A 17,500-nucleotide genomic window follows, 5' to 3' on the forward strand; every position below is an offset into this window, starting at 1 on the left:
AATACATAGTTGAGGTCTGCTTGATCCAACACCCGTGAAAACCATAAGAAACTAACTCAACGCCTAAAAAGGCTAAAACAAGCTCAGGACCTCTCAAAAATCAACCAAGACCTTACCTAGGCCTAAAATCATCTACGAATCCAGCGGAACTCTTGGAATTCCAATCCGAGCATTCGAACCCCGAATGTTGACCCAAGTAATGCTAAAATTCCATAATTTCACAAGTTAGGACCTCAAATCCTCAAAAAGACTCCAACTATGAAATTGACAACTCACACTAATGTCACGATCCAGGGGTACCCCCTAGATATAACATGGCGTATAGAACCCCAAAGGACTCCATACAAGCCACTTAGTCCACGTAACATAAAGTAGTAGAACAATAAGGAGTAAAACAACATTTAAGTCCAAAACAACTTTTATAGAAAAGCGAAAGTCTAACTCATGTCTCAACATAGCCATCTATTACAATCGAATAGAAGTGGGCCTAGCCCATACATCATGTTCGAAAAGGAAATACGAAAGTGAAACTACAACAGGGAAAAAATTGTCCTCGAACCTTGAGGACTCACCAAGCTCAGAAAGAAATCAAAGTCCAAGCTCTAGCCACTAGAATGGAAACCCTGCCTCTCGGACCCTACATTTGGGAAAAAATGTAGGCAAGAGTATGTGTTAGTATAAAAATGCACTAAGTATGATAACTATGCACAAAACATTTAAAACATGCTAAGAAGGACATTTCATTTCATGATATGCAATTTACCAAGTGTAAACATCATAATCGAAGTAGTTGAAAAACATAGGTCATAACATCATGGTCAAAGCAAGGTAAATCATCTTTAAGCCTTTGAACACATATGAGATACTTCTTTAAGTAACCTTAGTTCATTAATCAACTTGTTGTGGGAAAATTAGCCTTAACCGACATAGAGATCATGTGAGCTAAAACATGATCACCCGATGTCTTCCATACCGAAAAGGGTTGTTTTACTTGCCTGAGGTAGAACCATGAACTTCTAGCTTAAGTGGATCCACTAGCTAATCAACCTTTGGGGGCACATAGTTATGGGATAAGGAGATTACTACTACAAACCCGGCCTCTACTAACGGAAGAGCTTCCATCTCATGAGTCCTCTTCTACAAACCCGATATCTACTAATGGGAGAGCTTCCATCTCAATGTCAATATTCACTCGGTGTTAAGCATAATTCCCACGGAATAGTATTTTCTTACTTATTCTCATTATTCATGGAAGGACATGTCGTATTGCCAATCCAAGCTAGTTCATTAGGATAGTTCTTATTCATTAATTCAATTTGGTGAAATTAACCTTTAATTTCAACCTAAGAATTCTTTCTATGTGAGAAAACCTTTCACATCATGGTTATAAGTGTTTTATGAGCATAACCTTGCAACAACACAACAACAAGAACAACATTGGCACTTTACTCTCAAAGCACCCTTAATTGCATTTACATAGGTATCATAAGATCATGCATAATTCACACTTTGCCCTTTCAAGGTTCAAAGCTACTTTCAATCACCAAACCTAGAATTCTAACATTAGGTAGGGATTTTATCATAAATTCAAGTAATTTTATTACTTCATGCTTAAAATCATAAAACTCATCTTTCATAACCAACAACCCAACCCTAGGAGATCACAATTTGGAAAACATAGGGGTTTGCATGGGTTCATAGGGGAAGCATCATAAAAGCATTGTAAATCATTAATCCATGCATGTTTAGACATAATTAAACCACTAAGATCAATAATCAAAATAACTCATGGTATTAGAAGAAAACCCTAGCTAATTGAGGAATTTTACCATTTGAAATAAAGGAATTTGGCGACTCCATAGGTGGAAGGAACCCATGGATGAAAGTTATCATACCTTGACTCCAATTACTAGCCTTCAATAGAGAATTTGGATCCTTAGCTTCAAACCCTAGTTGAATTTTCTTCTTCTTCAAGTTCTAGACAGAGAATATTTGAGAGGAGGTTTTGGTTTTTTTTTTGGGATTTAGGAGGAATGAATTAAATGGGGTGAATTTGGGGTTAAAAAGGCTTATATAGGGATTCTAAATATAAGTAAAATGACATAGTATAGAAACCAATTAATTAGGAAAAGACCCAATTACCCCTAAGTTATATTGCCAGCTGCCACCGACCTACGGACCCAGTCGACGGACCGTGGATGGACCTACGGCCCGTCCTGGTGAACCGTGGTTGGTGGTCAGAAACTTTGGCCCTGACCTACGACTACTAGACCACGGGGTGTGGACCGTCCTACGGTCTGTAGGTCCCTTTCGTGGTCCATGCTTGGACCATTTCTGAGTGCCCAACGATGGACCCAGGCAACGGGTCGTGGTCTGACCCACGGACCGTCCTGGTGGACCATCGATCAGGTTCAGAGATTTGGAAGTTTGGGGCTCCAACCACGGAGCACACCTACGGTCCGTGGTCCACTCTACGGGCCGTGGGTGGCCGGCGTGGTTTGGCTGCATCGACCAGCACCGAGAAAGCTGATGTATGCCTTTTTTTGGATACGGGACGTCACAACTAATCATAATTCACATTCGGGACTGATGGAATCAATGAAATTCTATTTCGACACTCAAAACGAAAAAAGTCACCGAAAACCAATTTTTAAGTAACTTGGACCTTCAAACTCAAAACTTACAAAACTCTCAACTTTGACCCTCAAAGTTTGAAACCAACTTCCAAAACTCAAACATAAAAGACTCGAAATCGATATCGGAAGGAGAAAAATGGTAAATTCACAAAAGTTTTAAAAAATGACCGACCGGGTCATTACACTATCCACCACTAAAAATTATGTTCGTCCTCGAACATAAAACAAAACAAAGTACATGAAGTTTCGAAAAGCCGAGGATATCTGGCACGCATATCTGACTCCATCTCCCAAGTCGCCTCACCAGTTGAACGGTGCTTCCACTCCACCTTCACTAAAGTGATCTCCTTGGTCCTAAGCTTCTGGACCTGTCTATCCAAAATGAAAGGTCTTACTTTTATTAACTTACATTCGTTTTAGATAGTTTTACTGATTTCGTAAGTTATTATAGTATCCCTACTGCGATTCATGTCTAACTATGCTTTTACTATTGCCTAATTACCATGCTATTTACGCGCTTATTATTATGTTATTGCATAATCGCGAGCTCGATCGGTCTTTGTTGCCTATTAAGTATCCATTATTTTGGTATTGATCATATTGCACTCTACCTCTTTTTCTATGATGTAGATCCGAGTTCTAGTCGACATTGTTATGTTATTGCATATTTTTGTAGCTATTCCTTAAATTTTCTTCATTATGATCTTGTCGTCTTCTTCTGCTCCTTAAACCCGCTATCTTTGGTTTCTAGGCTAAAGATTGGCTTACCTACTGGTGGGTATCATCATGACTTGAATTTTTGGATCATGAAATTCATACAAGATGTCCCAACTATTATTCCAGTAATGAAAACAAGTATAATATGCATGCATCTTGAGTCACCTTATCTCCTTTCATGAGCATCAATTGTCGCCACCTGCCCTTCACTTCTACAATAGGTTTGAAAGTTGTTGTAAGCTTCAAAAGCTTGCTCATACAATTCGAAATAGGAGGTAATATCTTAAAAGGTCATTGAACTATGAGAATTTATCAAGTAAAGTCATTAAATTTTATTTTATATCAATAAAATCACTCAACTACATTTATAATTAAAACAAATTTAATAAGACAAAATAAGAAAATTTATAGGTCATGTAAAACTCCACAAATAAATAAAATTTCAAAAATCATATTATGCTTTTTCTCTTCTTTTTTTTAATTTAAAATTTATCCTCAAAATAAATTTAACATGGCATATAAATTATTTTACATATCACAGAAATATGAATTTCAGAAGTCAAAATTTTATATTCAACCTCCGAATTAACTCGCATTTCCCACGTTGCTTCAATTTTCATTTTCTAGATTTTGTGCCACTATTCGTAAAAGGTTCTTTTTTTGTTTGCTGAAATAATCATTATCTATTGGTTAATTTGGTTAGATACTCCAGAGTCCAGTCTCCATATACAAATATATTAATGATTAATATAAATAAATGAGTAATAGTGTATAAACCAAAACAATTAAAGTAATAACGTGCGGTTTTTCTTTTCAATTCCTTGATTTGATTTATAAAATTTCATTAAATTATGTTGCTAGGCGCTAGCTGGTTATAATATGATTGTGGATCTCTTATGAATATGTATTTTACACCCAAAATTTAATTATTTTCATTTGAGTTTGGACAAGGAACTGAATCATTGATAAACATGTAAAATGGTTTTTAAAAACATTATTTATTTAGGGGGTTCATGTTTATATAGCCTAAAAAATAATTTATTTTGTTATATTAAATTTATTTTAATGATAAATGTAGTTGAATGATTTTTGTAGATAAATGTCATAAGTTGAGTGATTTTATTGATATAAAACAAAGTTCAATGACTTTGCTAGATAAATTCACATACTTTAGTGACCTTTTAAGATATTAACTCCTCGAAATAGCTTTCCCATAACACATTTTTTGTCATATATGAAAATTCAATCCGTGTATGGTATTTATTGGGTATCAAACCACGATATACAACATAAACCTTATTAGATTTGACCTTGTTTAAAAATAATGAGAAGAAAACTATAAATGGAAAGGAGTATTTGGACAGTGAAAGAGAAGGAGGAGGACAAAAAGTCTAGTAGAATACAAGGTTTTAGAGATGTGAGGTTTATCTAATGGTAGGAAGGTGAAAATTCGGACATGCGATATAAGGTAGGAATCCCTATATGATATACGAAAGAGGAAAAGAGTGAGACATTTTGTAGTTAATAAGAACAAGTAATTACACGTATGTGTATCGGTCGGTTCGATTCGGTTATGAATTTTTCGGTTTGACTTATCGGTTAACGATTTGTAGACATGCTAAACTGTAATTAAGAATCATTAAGATATTGACTTATCGATGATTATCGATTATTAATCGTTATCGGTTATTAATTTATCGGTTTAGTTATCGATTTAATCGTTAAGATTTGACACAAAATAAATAATTGAAAATCAATTAGAAACATGATGACAAACCAAATAAACGATGCACATGAATTGATAGATTGCATCTTGCTCAAAAACAACACTAACACATGGTAGGATAACCGAAAGTTTAAGACTGCTAGAAATAAAAACATGAAACTAAATCTCAAGTCAAGGAACTTATATATATATATATATATATATATATATATATATGTATGTATGTATAATGGTATAAATATAATTTATTAATTTACTATCGGATTATTGGTTAACCCGTTAAGAAAATATCTCAAACCGTGGGGAATTATAATCCGATAATAAAAAATTAAAACCGTTAAACTAATAACCCATCACCGATGAACCAATAACTTTTTTCGCTTCAAATTATCAGTTTTGAACAGCCCTAATTACACCACATATGCATTGAGATGACTGATAGTAATGATAATTATTACACGGAGAAAGTAAGGGGTCGTTTGGTAGAGAGTATTAGGAGAATTAATTCATGTATTATGTAAGTTATTATTTAGTACTATGTTTGGTAGGAATTTGGGTCTATGTATAACTAATCCATAAATTAGTTATACACTACATGGTATTATATGATGTATTACTAATACTTTCAATTTGGAGATATTAGTAATAAATAGGATTTAATACCATGAGATAAGTCTATGTAAAGACAAAAATATCCCTCAAATCATTTTGTTTATTTTCTTGATTTCATGTTTTATATTTGTACTAGTAAATTTGTTTGAATAAATTAGCTTAAAAATTATTTAGAGAGAGTAATTTGTTACTAAATAAATCCAAAACAAATCAATACAATATTTGAAAAGTGAGTTGTTTAACATTTACTTATTAGAAAAGCAAATATATCACAACGTGACGTTTGTGATCTTAATTTAATGTATTGTTTGTTGATACACACACATATATAAAAAAATAATAAGAAAGTCATACAAATATATGTGTTTGACTTATTTAATTTTACTATTATTTACCATCTTTTTTTTTTTACTAATCCATGCATTATTAATCTTTGTAGCAAACGAATCCTAAGTGTACGAGTGAACATTAACTTTAGTTGATAAGTAAAGGATTATGACATGAATGAAATAAATAGGAAGTGTCCATAATGCCCCTACCGCTCACATGAAATGACTTAATTGTCCGCATTTTGTCCATTCTATACCCAAAAATCATTTTTAACCATGTTGAATGGAATTAGGACACTTTTGAAATTATGATTTTTGAGTTTAAAGGCTAAGACTTGAGCATTGATTCATTAGTTTTAAGTTGTAGTTAAGAAATGATTATAGAAATAGAAAAATGATTATAAAAGTAGAATAATGTAATTCTCAAAAGAGGAAAAAGATTGTTTTCATGTGTGCTAGTTGGAAGTTGAGTAAATCGATGGAAAGGCTGAATAATTCGTACTACTGACTACTGAGGTAGAAGTAGAACCCAAATCATTGTGGTTGATAGAGTAGGTTTATTTCACAGTGTCTTAGCGTGTGGATGCTGGAATTACTACATTGGTTGGTATGGTATGGTATGGTACTTGAAATTTTGGTATCATAATTTTGGTATTTTATTTTTAAAATTATTATATCATTATCATATTAATTTAATGCGGCATAGTTTGATATTTTGAGGTATGATAAATCGATAATCATAGTTTACTCAATTTTGATTAATATATATTTGTATAATAAAGTATTATGATTTCGACAATTCGAAAAAATGTCACAATTATACCATAATAACACATTACATATGTAGAAATATAGATATATTCAAAAGAAAGTACAAACAACACGTTTATTAATCATATTTAAATACATTTCAATTAAAATAGAGTAGTCAGAGTTTAACATCTAAACATTTAATTTATACTAATATATTGCATATTCGTTAGTGTTTTAAAAATATATACTCATATGTTATCTATGTAACTATATATTTTGATATGATCTGTTATTTTTAATTATCAAATATTGTACAAAAAAAAAATTAAAATTATTATTACTCCATATACCATACTAAATATTATAATACCAAAATTACGATATAAATTTTTTTTTACTATAATATGGCATTTCAATATATATCATACCATGTCTACCCTACCTAGTAACTACTCCAAATCAAACATCATCATAATCCCTACTCACTTTCTTACTGTTCAAATGCAACGACAACAAGAAAGCCAAGTTCAGAAAAAGGAATAGACAGGAGGACCATTATGCCTCGGTAAAGAGCAAAATAATAAAACTATATAATACTTTCTTTAATCCATATTAAGGTTCCATTTGAAAAGCTATTCTGTAATTGAATAATTATATAGTTTAGTTGGTCAGATAATTATTTGGTCACAAGAAAATTTGATATAATTGAAAGAGGGAAATTACACTCTTCATTTAAGGAGGGGTTGTGAATTATTCATAATTACCATTTTTATTTTTATTTTTTTTCGTTTTAATTTATTTTTTATTTTTATTATTTTAAATTATTATTTTTATTTTTATTATTCTAAAATTTTATTTTTATTATTTTTTATTTTTCATTACTTTCTCATTCTCAACATTTACTTCATGTGATTCCATGTAATTTTTTGTATTATCTACTTTTATGTCATGCTTCTTTTTTTATTGGCATAGTTTTGATAGTATTCTAATTTTTAAATTCAAGTAGAATTTATTGTTGATTAAGGTTATATGCTTATGTTTTTCCTTTTTAAAAATAAAAAATAAATCATATTTATGTATGTTATGTTGTAATTTGACATAAGACTAATTTGTATTGAATTTAGAACTTATGTTATATTTTTAGTTTCATTTGTTTTAGTAGTACTGACTTGAGACTTCACATTGCAAAGTCATTTATTTTTAGTTAGATTTGATCGATTATCTTTTTGTCAAATATTTTAATAATCTATATGACATTTTATTTATAATATTAAATTTTTTTTCAAACATGCATTTCATTATGTTCATAGAAATCTTGTACTTTTAGTTTTTATGATTAATTCAATTGAAATATACTAATTTGAAAAATATAAATCAATTATTTTTTCATAATATTAGTTAAGAGCATATGTTAATTAATTAATATATTTCAAAAGACAATATATATCTTAAATATTTAATTTAATATAATTTATAAAGTTTCTTATTTGTCTAATACAAATTTTAAATAATTAACTTTTATTTTTAAAATTTAATACAATCTTATAATTGTAATTGTGCATCCAAACAATACATTTATAATTATAATGTAGCAAACAAACAAGTCAGTGTAATTACTAGACTGGTAAATTACTAGTCTAATAATTATACCAATTCTAATTACCTGATGGCTTTCCAAACAGATTCTAAGTGAAGTGTTGAGAATTGGGATACCTTTTAAGAAAAATATTTAAAGACATAAAATAAAATTTGACATTTCACTATTACTACATTTTTATTATTTCTAAACTATTCTTTTATAAAATGTAAAAATAGTTAAGAACCTTATTAAAAAGAATGATAAGTATTAGGAAAAAGATTCAACAATTTTCTTGAATTTTAAAAAATTCACTAATTTTAAGCTATTTAAAAAGTCGCAATAATTTATTTAATACGGACTAAATGGAATATACAATACAGAGATGTCCTAATGATCCTCTTGGTTGGAAAAAAGTTAGTTTAAAATTAATTATCTTGATATAAGTTATCTTGAGATAAGTTATTTCATCATATAAATGAGATAATTTATCACATCACTATAATGTAAGGGCTTGTTTGGATGAGATTATAAAAAATAACTTACAAGTCAAAAGTTAAAAATCAGTAGTAGATGATACATTAATTTTGACTTGACTTATTTTAAAACTTGTTTTGCCTAAAAATGAATGCTTAAAAACACTTTATAACCTTTCCAAACACAAAACAAAATTAAAAGAGTGCTTAAAATTCAAAAAACACCTAAAAATAAGTTAATTCAAATGGGCACTAAGTAGCATATATAATTTCAACTGCCTAATACCTGGATCCAACCAAACACATGATAAAATAATCCTATATTTTATCCCTAAAATTATCATACCTTATACTTCACACCAAATGACTCCTAAAAATAATAATAATAAGAAGAAAATATATACTCCCTTCTCATCAATATTTTTATTTATTAATTTGATTGGGCGCTAAGTTAATTATTTTTTAAAAAAAAAAAAAACAAGAAGTTTTTTTCTATTTTGTGATTGTTATACCTCAGACATGTCAAATTTTGAAATTAAATGTCAAATTAGAGGAGAGATATTTTTTATCCATTCCATTTTTAATTGTCCTTTTATGAATACAAGACTAAAGTTGATCATTGTTTCAAACTATATCGTTAATAGTTATTGTTTTTTTTATGAGTATGAAACGAACTAAAACGATATTTAAAATATGAAAAAGAAAGTGTTTTTTCTCAACAATTGATTAATTAAAAAGATAAATGCATGTGACATATAAATTGAGTGAAGAGTACTACTTATTGTCATGGGTTGTTTGAGAAAGAAAAGTAGGTTTCCTTTTTAAATAGAGTTGCTGGTGGTGGTGATAAGGAGATAACTTTTTCCTCCCATAAATCCTATTATTTCCATTGAAGCTTAGTTAGGCAAATATATAAAAGTCAATAATGTACTTTTATATATGTTGTAATAATAGTATATATACTTGCAAGCATTAGGTATGGAGTCAGCTATTGAAAGAAGATCAGGTCATTTTGATGTATTAAAAAAGCAACAAGGTCAGGAGGAACTAGAGCTAAGGTTAGGGTTAGGGTTAGGGTTAGGATTAGGATCGGGTGATGATGATGGTGATATGAAAATGGTGGTTAGAAATAACCAACAGGGGTCTTCGTCTTCGTCTTCACTTGTTTTATGCACTAATACCTCAATTCCACATTATTCCCCACCAGGAATTTGGTTCTCTTTACGTTCTTCAGTTAACCGGTAATTAACCACTTTAACTCTTTCCACAAATTTACATTTTTCTTCGACCATTAATACTTCTTTTAACATTTTCATTGTTTGTTATTCACAGCAAAGGAGATGTTCTACCTCAGCTTCCAAAAGCGTTTATAAGAGTCAAGTAAGCTAAATTCTCCCTACATGGTTCTGATACCTGCATAACACACACATAAATTGGATCCATTAAAATAAAATTGTGTGAATAAGTATTCATAAGCCATGGTAAATATATTGTCACACATTTAGTATACTTAATGTCACATAAGTAATTAACCAGCGCACATTTAAAACGTTTTTCCTAACACATACTGCAAATACATAGTATCTTGTACTTTAAGTTTCCTTTTTAATTGTCATGGTTTTTGAGCTTTTTTTAGAATCAAACGATAAAAAATTTGACTGATATTTTACAATTTATTTTTATGTAAAAAATTATAATTTATAGTATTGTTTTTACATATACACAGGTAAATATAAAACCGTTTCAATAATCAACTACTCCTATTAGAGTACTAAATAACTTTATGTGAGTTTAATTTCATTATTATTCTTTGGAAAACAAACACGAAAGATTGTGGGTTTTGCTATTAATCTTTGCTGGGTTTTTTTTTTAAAGTAGGGCAGAAAAAAGTATTGGTTGAATATCTCTCAATAGATTGAAATGGTTTGCAATAATTTTCAATAATTTTATTAATATTTAGAGGCTTTAAATAGCCAACATAAAATAATTTAAAATTCAGAAAATCCTAAAATATCTCAATAACTAAAACAATCTAACTAAATTTCAAATTTATCTAAATAGACAACTTATTTTACTAAAAATTACTGCAGTAACAAAAAACAAACTTTAAAAATCTTGAATCAATGTGAATAAGGTATAAAAATCCTTGACCTATAATAAAATTGTCAGTTACACAATTAAATTGTGCAGAAATTTTACTATCCCTATGAAATTAACTTTTTTTTTAATTGTTCAACCCCTAAAAACTATGGAAGGATCAATTTTTTTTATGTGAGGATCATATAATCCTCACTTAGTATGACTTAATATGTGGATAAATTAGGTGAATTTATATTAATACTAGGAAAGTTTCAAAATATTACTCCCTTCGTCCCTTTTTAGTTGTCCACTTTGGAAATGACACACAGATTAAGGCAACAATGATTAGCACAGTGAAGTTACAATATTACCCTTATGACAACTTTTCACTTCAAAATTACAATCACTTATTTGAATTCAAGTGAAATAAATTGGAGGGAAACAACATACACTTTTACAATTTTCAAGAAGTGTAAATAAGGGTATAATAGGAAAAAATTTGTTGTCCTTTCTTGATTTGTCAAAATGGACAACTAAATAGGAACAACTAAAAAAGGAAATATGGACAAGTAAATAGGGACGGAGGGAGTACAATTTAGAACCCATAGACTATAGTAATGTAACTTAGTGCATCATTGATATATATTGATTCACACCATAATTGAGTATGTAAACAATCATTTCGTTACAATATAATCCTTGTGATGCAACTAGGCCCTAGATCAATTTATAGGAGTAATACATATGTAAAAGCTAGTTTGACTAAAAAAACAATTTGTGTGATTATATTGGTGATGGATCCATATTCATGTATAGAAAAGATAAAGATGTTGTCAAACGTCTGCATCACATGGTATTTTCACGTTATTAATGATGGTGTTGTTGAAAGAAATTAAGGGTCACTTACTTTTCTTTTTTTCTTATATATGGTGTGATGTGAAAAGAGACGAGAAGGTGACAATCTTCATGCTTAAAACCTACCTGGTTACAAAGCTTGGTCTCTCCAACCAAGCTGAGGTTAGTGTCTTCTCTGTCATTGCGATGTATATGACTTGCGTTCCTTTTTAATTAGTTTAAAAATAAATGATACATTTTTATATTTAATACACTTTTACTTCAATTTATATGATTCTTTTTAGTCAATCTCAAAGAGCAAGGGCGGATCCACCCTTACTCAAGGGGCGTTAAGCAACATCCCTTCGTCGTATTACATTGTATATAGAGATTAAATTTTGATTTAATAAATATATATACAAGTATCAACACTTGTTGACAGAAGTTACAAGTTTAGTCTAATAGTTAAGGTGTTCTGAAAATTCTTTGAGGTTGTGTGTTCTAGTCCTACTAGCCATAATTTTATTTTATTTTTACTACAACTATTGACCTTCCTTAATAACAATCCTGATAGTTTTTACTACAACCGTTGACACCTCAAAGAAGAATGACACATTTCTACATTTAGTAACAATTTATATGATTTATAGTCTCACAAATATTTATAATCTATTTTAGAAACAAGTTTTAAAATATTTTTTTCTTTCTTAAACTCCGTGTCAAGTCAAACTAAATTATATAAATTGAAACAGAAGGAGTAATAATTTAACTTTAAAATATATTTTTTTATCCTTAATGAAAGAATTTATAACTATATAAATATTTATTATTTTAGATATAAATTTAAAAAATCTTTCTTTCGATCTTAGCTACACTCCGTGTGAAATCAAACTTAATTTATATGAAAAGGGATGGAGGGAGTAATTATTATATTGAGAGTTGCATGGATAAACATGAATAATGATTAGTAGTAGATCAGTAATAATCATTGTCTGTTGGGTCATTTCTGACTTTCCTTCGTATCATAGATTTACGTTACTTCATTTTGGGTAAAAGATACCAACAAATAATTACATTTCCAATAATTATTCATTGTTGGCATATATTACAACAATTAAGAACCTTAACCAGCACTTAGTAGAGTAGTAACTTCTTTTACACTATATATCATGCATCCTTAAGGCCCTACATATATTTGTAGTGCACCCTTTGAAGGGTTGATTATATTTTTATTAATAGAGATAAAGAAAAATATATAAATATTGGATTATCTTTTGAGTCTAATTAATCTGTTTGGACATCAATTATTTATTAGTGTTTGCTCAAAATTTTGGTTGATAATTTGATGTTGGAAAACTAATTACTTAAACAGAGTTCAAAGTGAAATGTAGTAATAAATGGAAAAATTCTTTTGGTCAGAATTTGACCAAAATGATATTTAACCTATGTTTCATAAGAAAACCTCATTTTTAGCGCATCGATTAATTATTTTCTTAACATTAGCCTAAAATCTATAATAAGGGGATCCACAATTGAGCATCTGATCAAATTTCAGTAATAGTTGGTAACAGGATCAACTACATCGGAAAAGAACACTTACTTTGTCTCAAAATAATTACTCCAACCTTTTACTTAACACAGAGTTGAAGTTAGAAAGAATGACTTTTAAAATTTATAGTTTAAAATAGATATTTGTGTGACTATAAATTATTTCATTAAGGATAAAATTAATATGTTAAAGTTAAATTATTATTTAATATAAAAATGTGTCATTATTTTTTAAAACTAATTAAAAAAACAAAACGAGTCATATAAACTGAAATAAAGGGAATATATATATATCCAAAAAAATATTATCCCAAAATAATTAGTATATACAGCCTTGATAATTTTTTTGTTATAAGAGTTCCCAAATCGTCTGGGACGATGTTATAAATCAGGAAGGAAGAGTACAATTATATCTGATTATTAATTACAGCAACTTTTATCCTTCAAAAAAAAGGAAAGGCATTTGACTCTTGTTGTTGTTTATCATCTGAACAAGATTAAACATAATAAAGATAACTAAATTAATATATATGACACTTTAAAGAAGTATTTAGAATATTCAAGAGTTGTAGAGAAATGAAGTATTTCTAGATAAAAAAAAATACATAAAAAAATCTAGAAATAAACATTCTAGAATATACTATAGTAAATATCCTTAGCTAGATTCTTTCATCATCACCCGCAAAAAGTGGCCATTTAAGTAAGAGAGAATTAAAGAGGGTAAGTCCCAACATGTGAGTGAGAAATAAGAGATAGTTATTGAAGTGTGAATGTACGAAAAATTATGTACAAGAATTGTAAAATTGAGACGGGTATTTACCTTTCAATACTAAAGTTCAAGTTTTGAGCAAACGATTGTGTCTGTGATATTAAATATCCAACAAGTAATATCTCTGATGGATATATCTAAGCAATGATCTTGATCCTTGCACCCAACTTGCTTTTCAGAATTAGGATGCCTAAAAAATATATGTTCACATTTTAAGGCATATATACATAGAATCTTCTTTGGAACTTAATGGGTGCACATAACCCCACCTCATCATGTAGGTACCTCTGATTATAAGTACAAATTTGCTCCCTCTAAGTTAGACACGATCAAAGAAACTTGATCATTATCGATCACTATAAGCCCTGTTAAGATGTCGCTTGACAGAGTGTATTGAAGAAAATAATGTATGCATTAATTTTTTGTATCATTAATACTTTGTTAGGTACACTTTTTTACCTTATGTAAAACAAATGCTTGCATTACTAATACACTCTATTGTGTATTGATGTATGCATTACCAATACCAATAATTTTTATGCATTAGTAATGCAATGGGTACTAATACATGCATTAGCATTGGTTAAAGACACAATTGTTCCTCAAAACCTTTTTCACATCCACCCACCATATTTGTGGAGAGTACTTTTATAAGCAACTAAATATTTTTTAAAAATAATTATGCAATGCATGTTGTTTTTAATAACCACACCAAAAGCTACATAAGAAAAATCTCAGCATTAACTGATGCAAGCATAACTAATACAAACATTATTAATACACTATAATTTACATTTATTCTTATATACTCTACTAAACGACCCCCAAAAGTTATCGATCGAATTGAGAATCCGGTCATTAAACCTTCCTTTAGCAACCAAATATTTCTTTCGTTAATGTTCATGTTTGTCGCTAAAAAACCTCAATAACGACAGTTATATTGATCGTTATAGCATAAAAGATCATGTTCCTTAATTATATGACACTTTTAACAACTCAATGTTCTTATGCTAAAATTAAATTTTATTAAATATAATTAGATAAAAATCAATCATATGCTTTCACATACGTACGCACACATCCAAACGCACTTAAAATAGTCAATTCCCATGTAAAATAGCATCGTTAATTACAAAGAAATAAAACACTTGATATACTTTTGTGAAGCAATAATATAATTTTGTTTTTTTTTTTTTATCAGGTTGAGATTTCATGTATGGGGCAAAATTTGATGCATAGTCTAACCTTGAAGCATGTACGTGATGCTATTTGGTTGCCAGGATTGGTAGAATTCTTGAAGTCAAAGACAGAATTCATTAAAAGTTCACAAGGAGCTAGTGTCAACTATCTCATGTCCTTAGACTATGGTAGGACTTGCCTATGAATTATATAGCTTAGAAGTTTAGTAAAGTTTAGAAATTTGTCTTTGAACCATAACCTTTTCCATGAATGTAATGATATTAGTAAGTAAAATTAACTTTTCATACATTTCAATTTTTATTTTTTATTTTACTTTTCTTTTTGTCTATTTAAGTAGGCGTTTGAACATGCAATTTTATTTTGTGATTTAAAATTATGAGATGAAATCAGGTTTTGGATAGGAAAGTTTATCTCATAATTTCAAATCATGAGATGAAGTCCAAAAATTTTGATTTGAGAATTTCATCTCATGATTTTACATTTTTCAAATACTAAAAATTGATCCACAAGTTTATATTTTGTAAAAACAAAAAACAGTTCACCATTTTATATCTACCAATCATTTATTTCATATGTAAACAAAATTTATTGGTGATATTCTTACTCTTACCAACCTTTAAATTATTTATATCGGATATAATCATTACTCTCATTAATCAAATTTATTATTACTTCAACAAGAGTAGAACACTACAACTCATGTTCAATTTTACTTTTGAATTAATTTTTGATCAATAGAAATGTTTTTTTTAAGAAAAGCTTTGTGGCAATGTATTATACTTTTGTTATGGAAAGCTTATTTGATAAGATTGTATAAAGACGATTTTGATGATTTTCACAACTTATGAAGATTTTTATGTTTATGAACAAAAAGTACAACTTAAATCCAAATTGCATAATAGGCATTAAGAATGTCATTTTCTATATTTATTACTCCCTTTAGTCTATATTAAGTGAACAATTGGAATATGGCATACCCCTCAAAAAATATTTAATAAAATAAATTATAGATTACTTTCTCTCTATTACCATTTGATTATTTTCAAACTAATCTCCTAGAAAATATAGAATTGTTAAGAACCTCATTAAATGAATGGTAAACATGAAAAAAAGAATCTCAAGAATTCTCTTGAATTATGAGCAATCACTTATTTTAAATTATGAAAAAAATCTCAACAATTCACTAAATATGTACTAGAGGGAGTAACCTTTTAACCACAACATCTTATATAAGTATTTAAGACCAAAAAATTTCAAGACATTTTTATATACTACAAACATCTTTATTAGTTTAAGATGACAAAATTTAAAAATCTTCTATTCTCTTAAATTTTGTGCAGAGTCAAACAAACAAATTAAAAGGAAAAAGTAAAAAGTTATAGTAGAATCACTTCAGAACATCAGTTGACACTGTCACACTAATATAATAAGTATGTATATGCTAGACTGATAATGTTTCTTTCATTTCGTAAGGCTTAATGAGCATAGTTTAGATAATCCATATCCTTTTATTTGATAAAAGGCATTCGAATTGAAATAATTCAATAATATCAAAAGAAGGAAGAGCATCAAGCATCCCCAACTCTTGCTCGAGAGGGAACCGTAGGAGAATCCTTAGGTCCGTCGACATGTTATTCCTCATTAGTTTAGTTCCTAAAACGTGAGATGAGCTACTCTTGCAGTGACTCAACTTTGACGGAAGGCTTGTGAAATCTTGTTAATCAAATAATAATGATGCAAGATAATAAGCTAGTGTTTGGCCCCAAGTTCTCAAATATTCTTGGTAAATCATATTTGGGTGAAGTTTCACTATGTGCTTGGCCCCAAATTTTCTCAAAAATATTAGACTATTTCAAAAAATATGATTTATACCCACAAGTTCTAAAAATTATTTAAAATACTCATAAATTTATATTATCATTTTATAATGAATATAATTGCTAACAATCAACAATAACAAAATAATAATATAGGCAAGACAATATATTAATCTCATATTCAAACTTGTCACTCAGAGGCGTATCCAAGAGGGGGTCATCGGGTTCACGTGAACCCATGCTCCCCTCCTGAAATTATTCATATCAGTGTTATATTTTTTAAAAATATTTAAATATAGATATGTGAACCCACACTTGAAGTATTATATTGTGCGATTATGATTGGGTGCACCTCTCTAAGTGCGGTTCGAAATTTGAATGTTTTATTTATCTTGTTTTATTTTCCTTCTTAAAATTGAGTAATGTAT

General features: G+C 29.1%; 2 protein-coding genes across 2 annotated transcripts in view; one reads left to right on the top strand and one right to left on the bottom strand.

Moving 5' to 3' along the window:
- The window catches only part of LOC125821071 (tetraspanin-6), a 1,176,838-nt gene that overhangs the window by 664,727 nt on the left and 494,611 nt on the right, over positions 1–17,500 (bottom strand). The gene's annotated exons all lie outside the window — the stretch shown is intronic.
- Positions 9,795–15,439, top strand: LOC125821073 (E3 ubiquitin protein ligase DRIP2-like). The gene is made up of 4 exons (XM_049500492.1): positions 9,795–10,066; positions 10,158–10,205; positions 11,849–11,921; positions 15,257–15,439. Exons 1-4 carry the CDS (start codon positions 9,804–9,806, stop codon positions 15,437–15,439), a joined length of 567 nt encoding a protein of 188 aa, XP_049356449.1. The 5' UTR covers positions 9,795–9,803.

This window comes from Solanum verrucosum, unplaced genomic scaffold, assembly GCF_900185275.1.
Source record: "Solanum verrucosum unplaced genomic scaffold, falcon-dt-bn FXZP01000050.1, whole genome shotgun sequence".
NCBI classification, from domain to species: domain Eukaryota; kingdom Viridiplantae; phylum Streptophyta; class Magnoliopsida; order Solanales; family Solanaceae; genus Solanum; species Solanum verrucosum.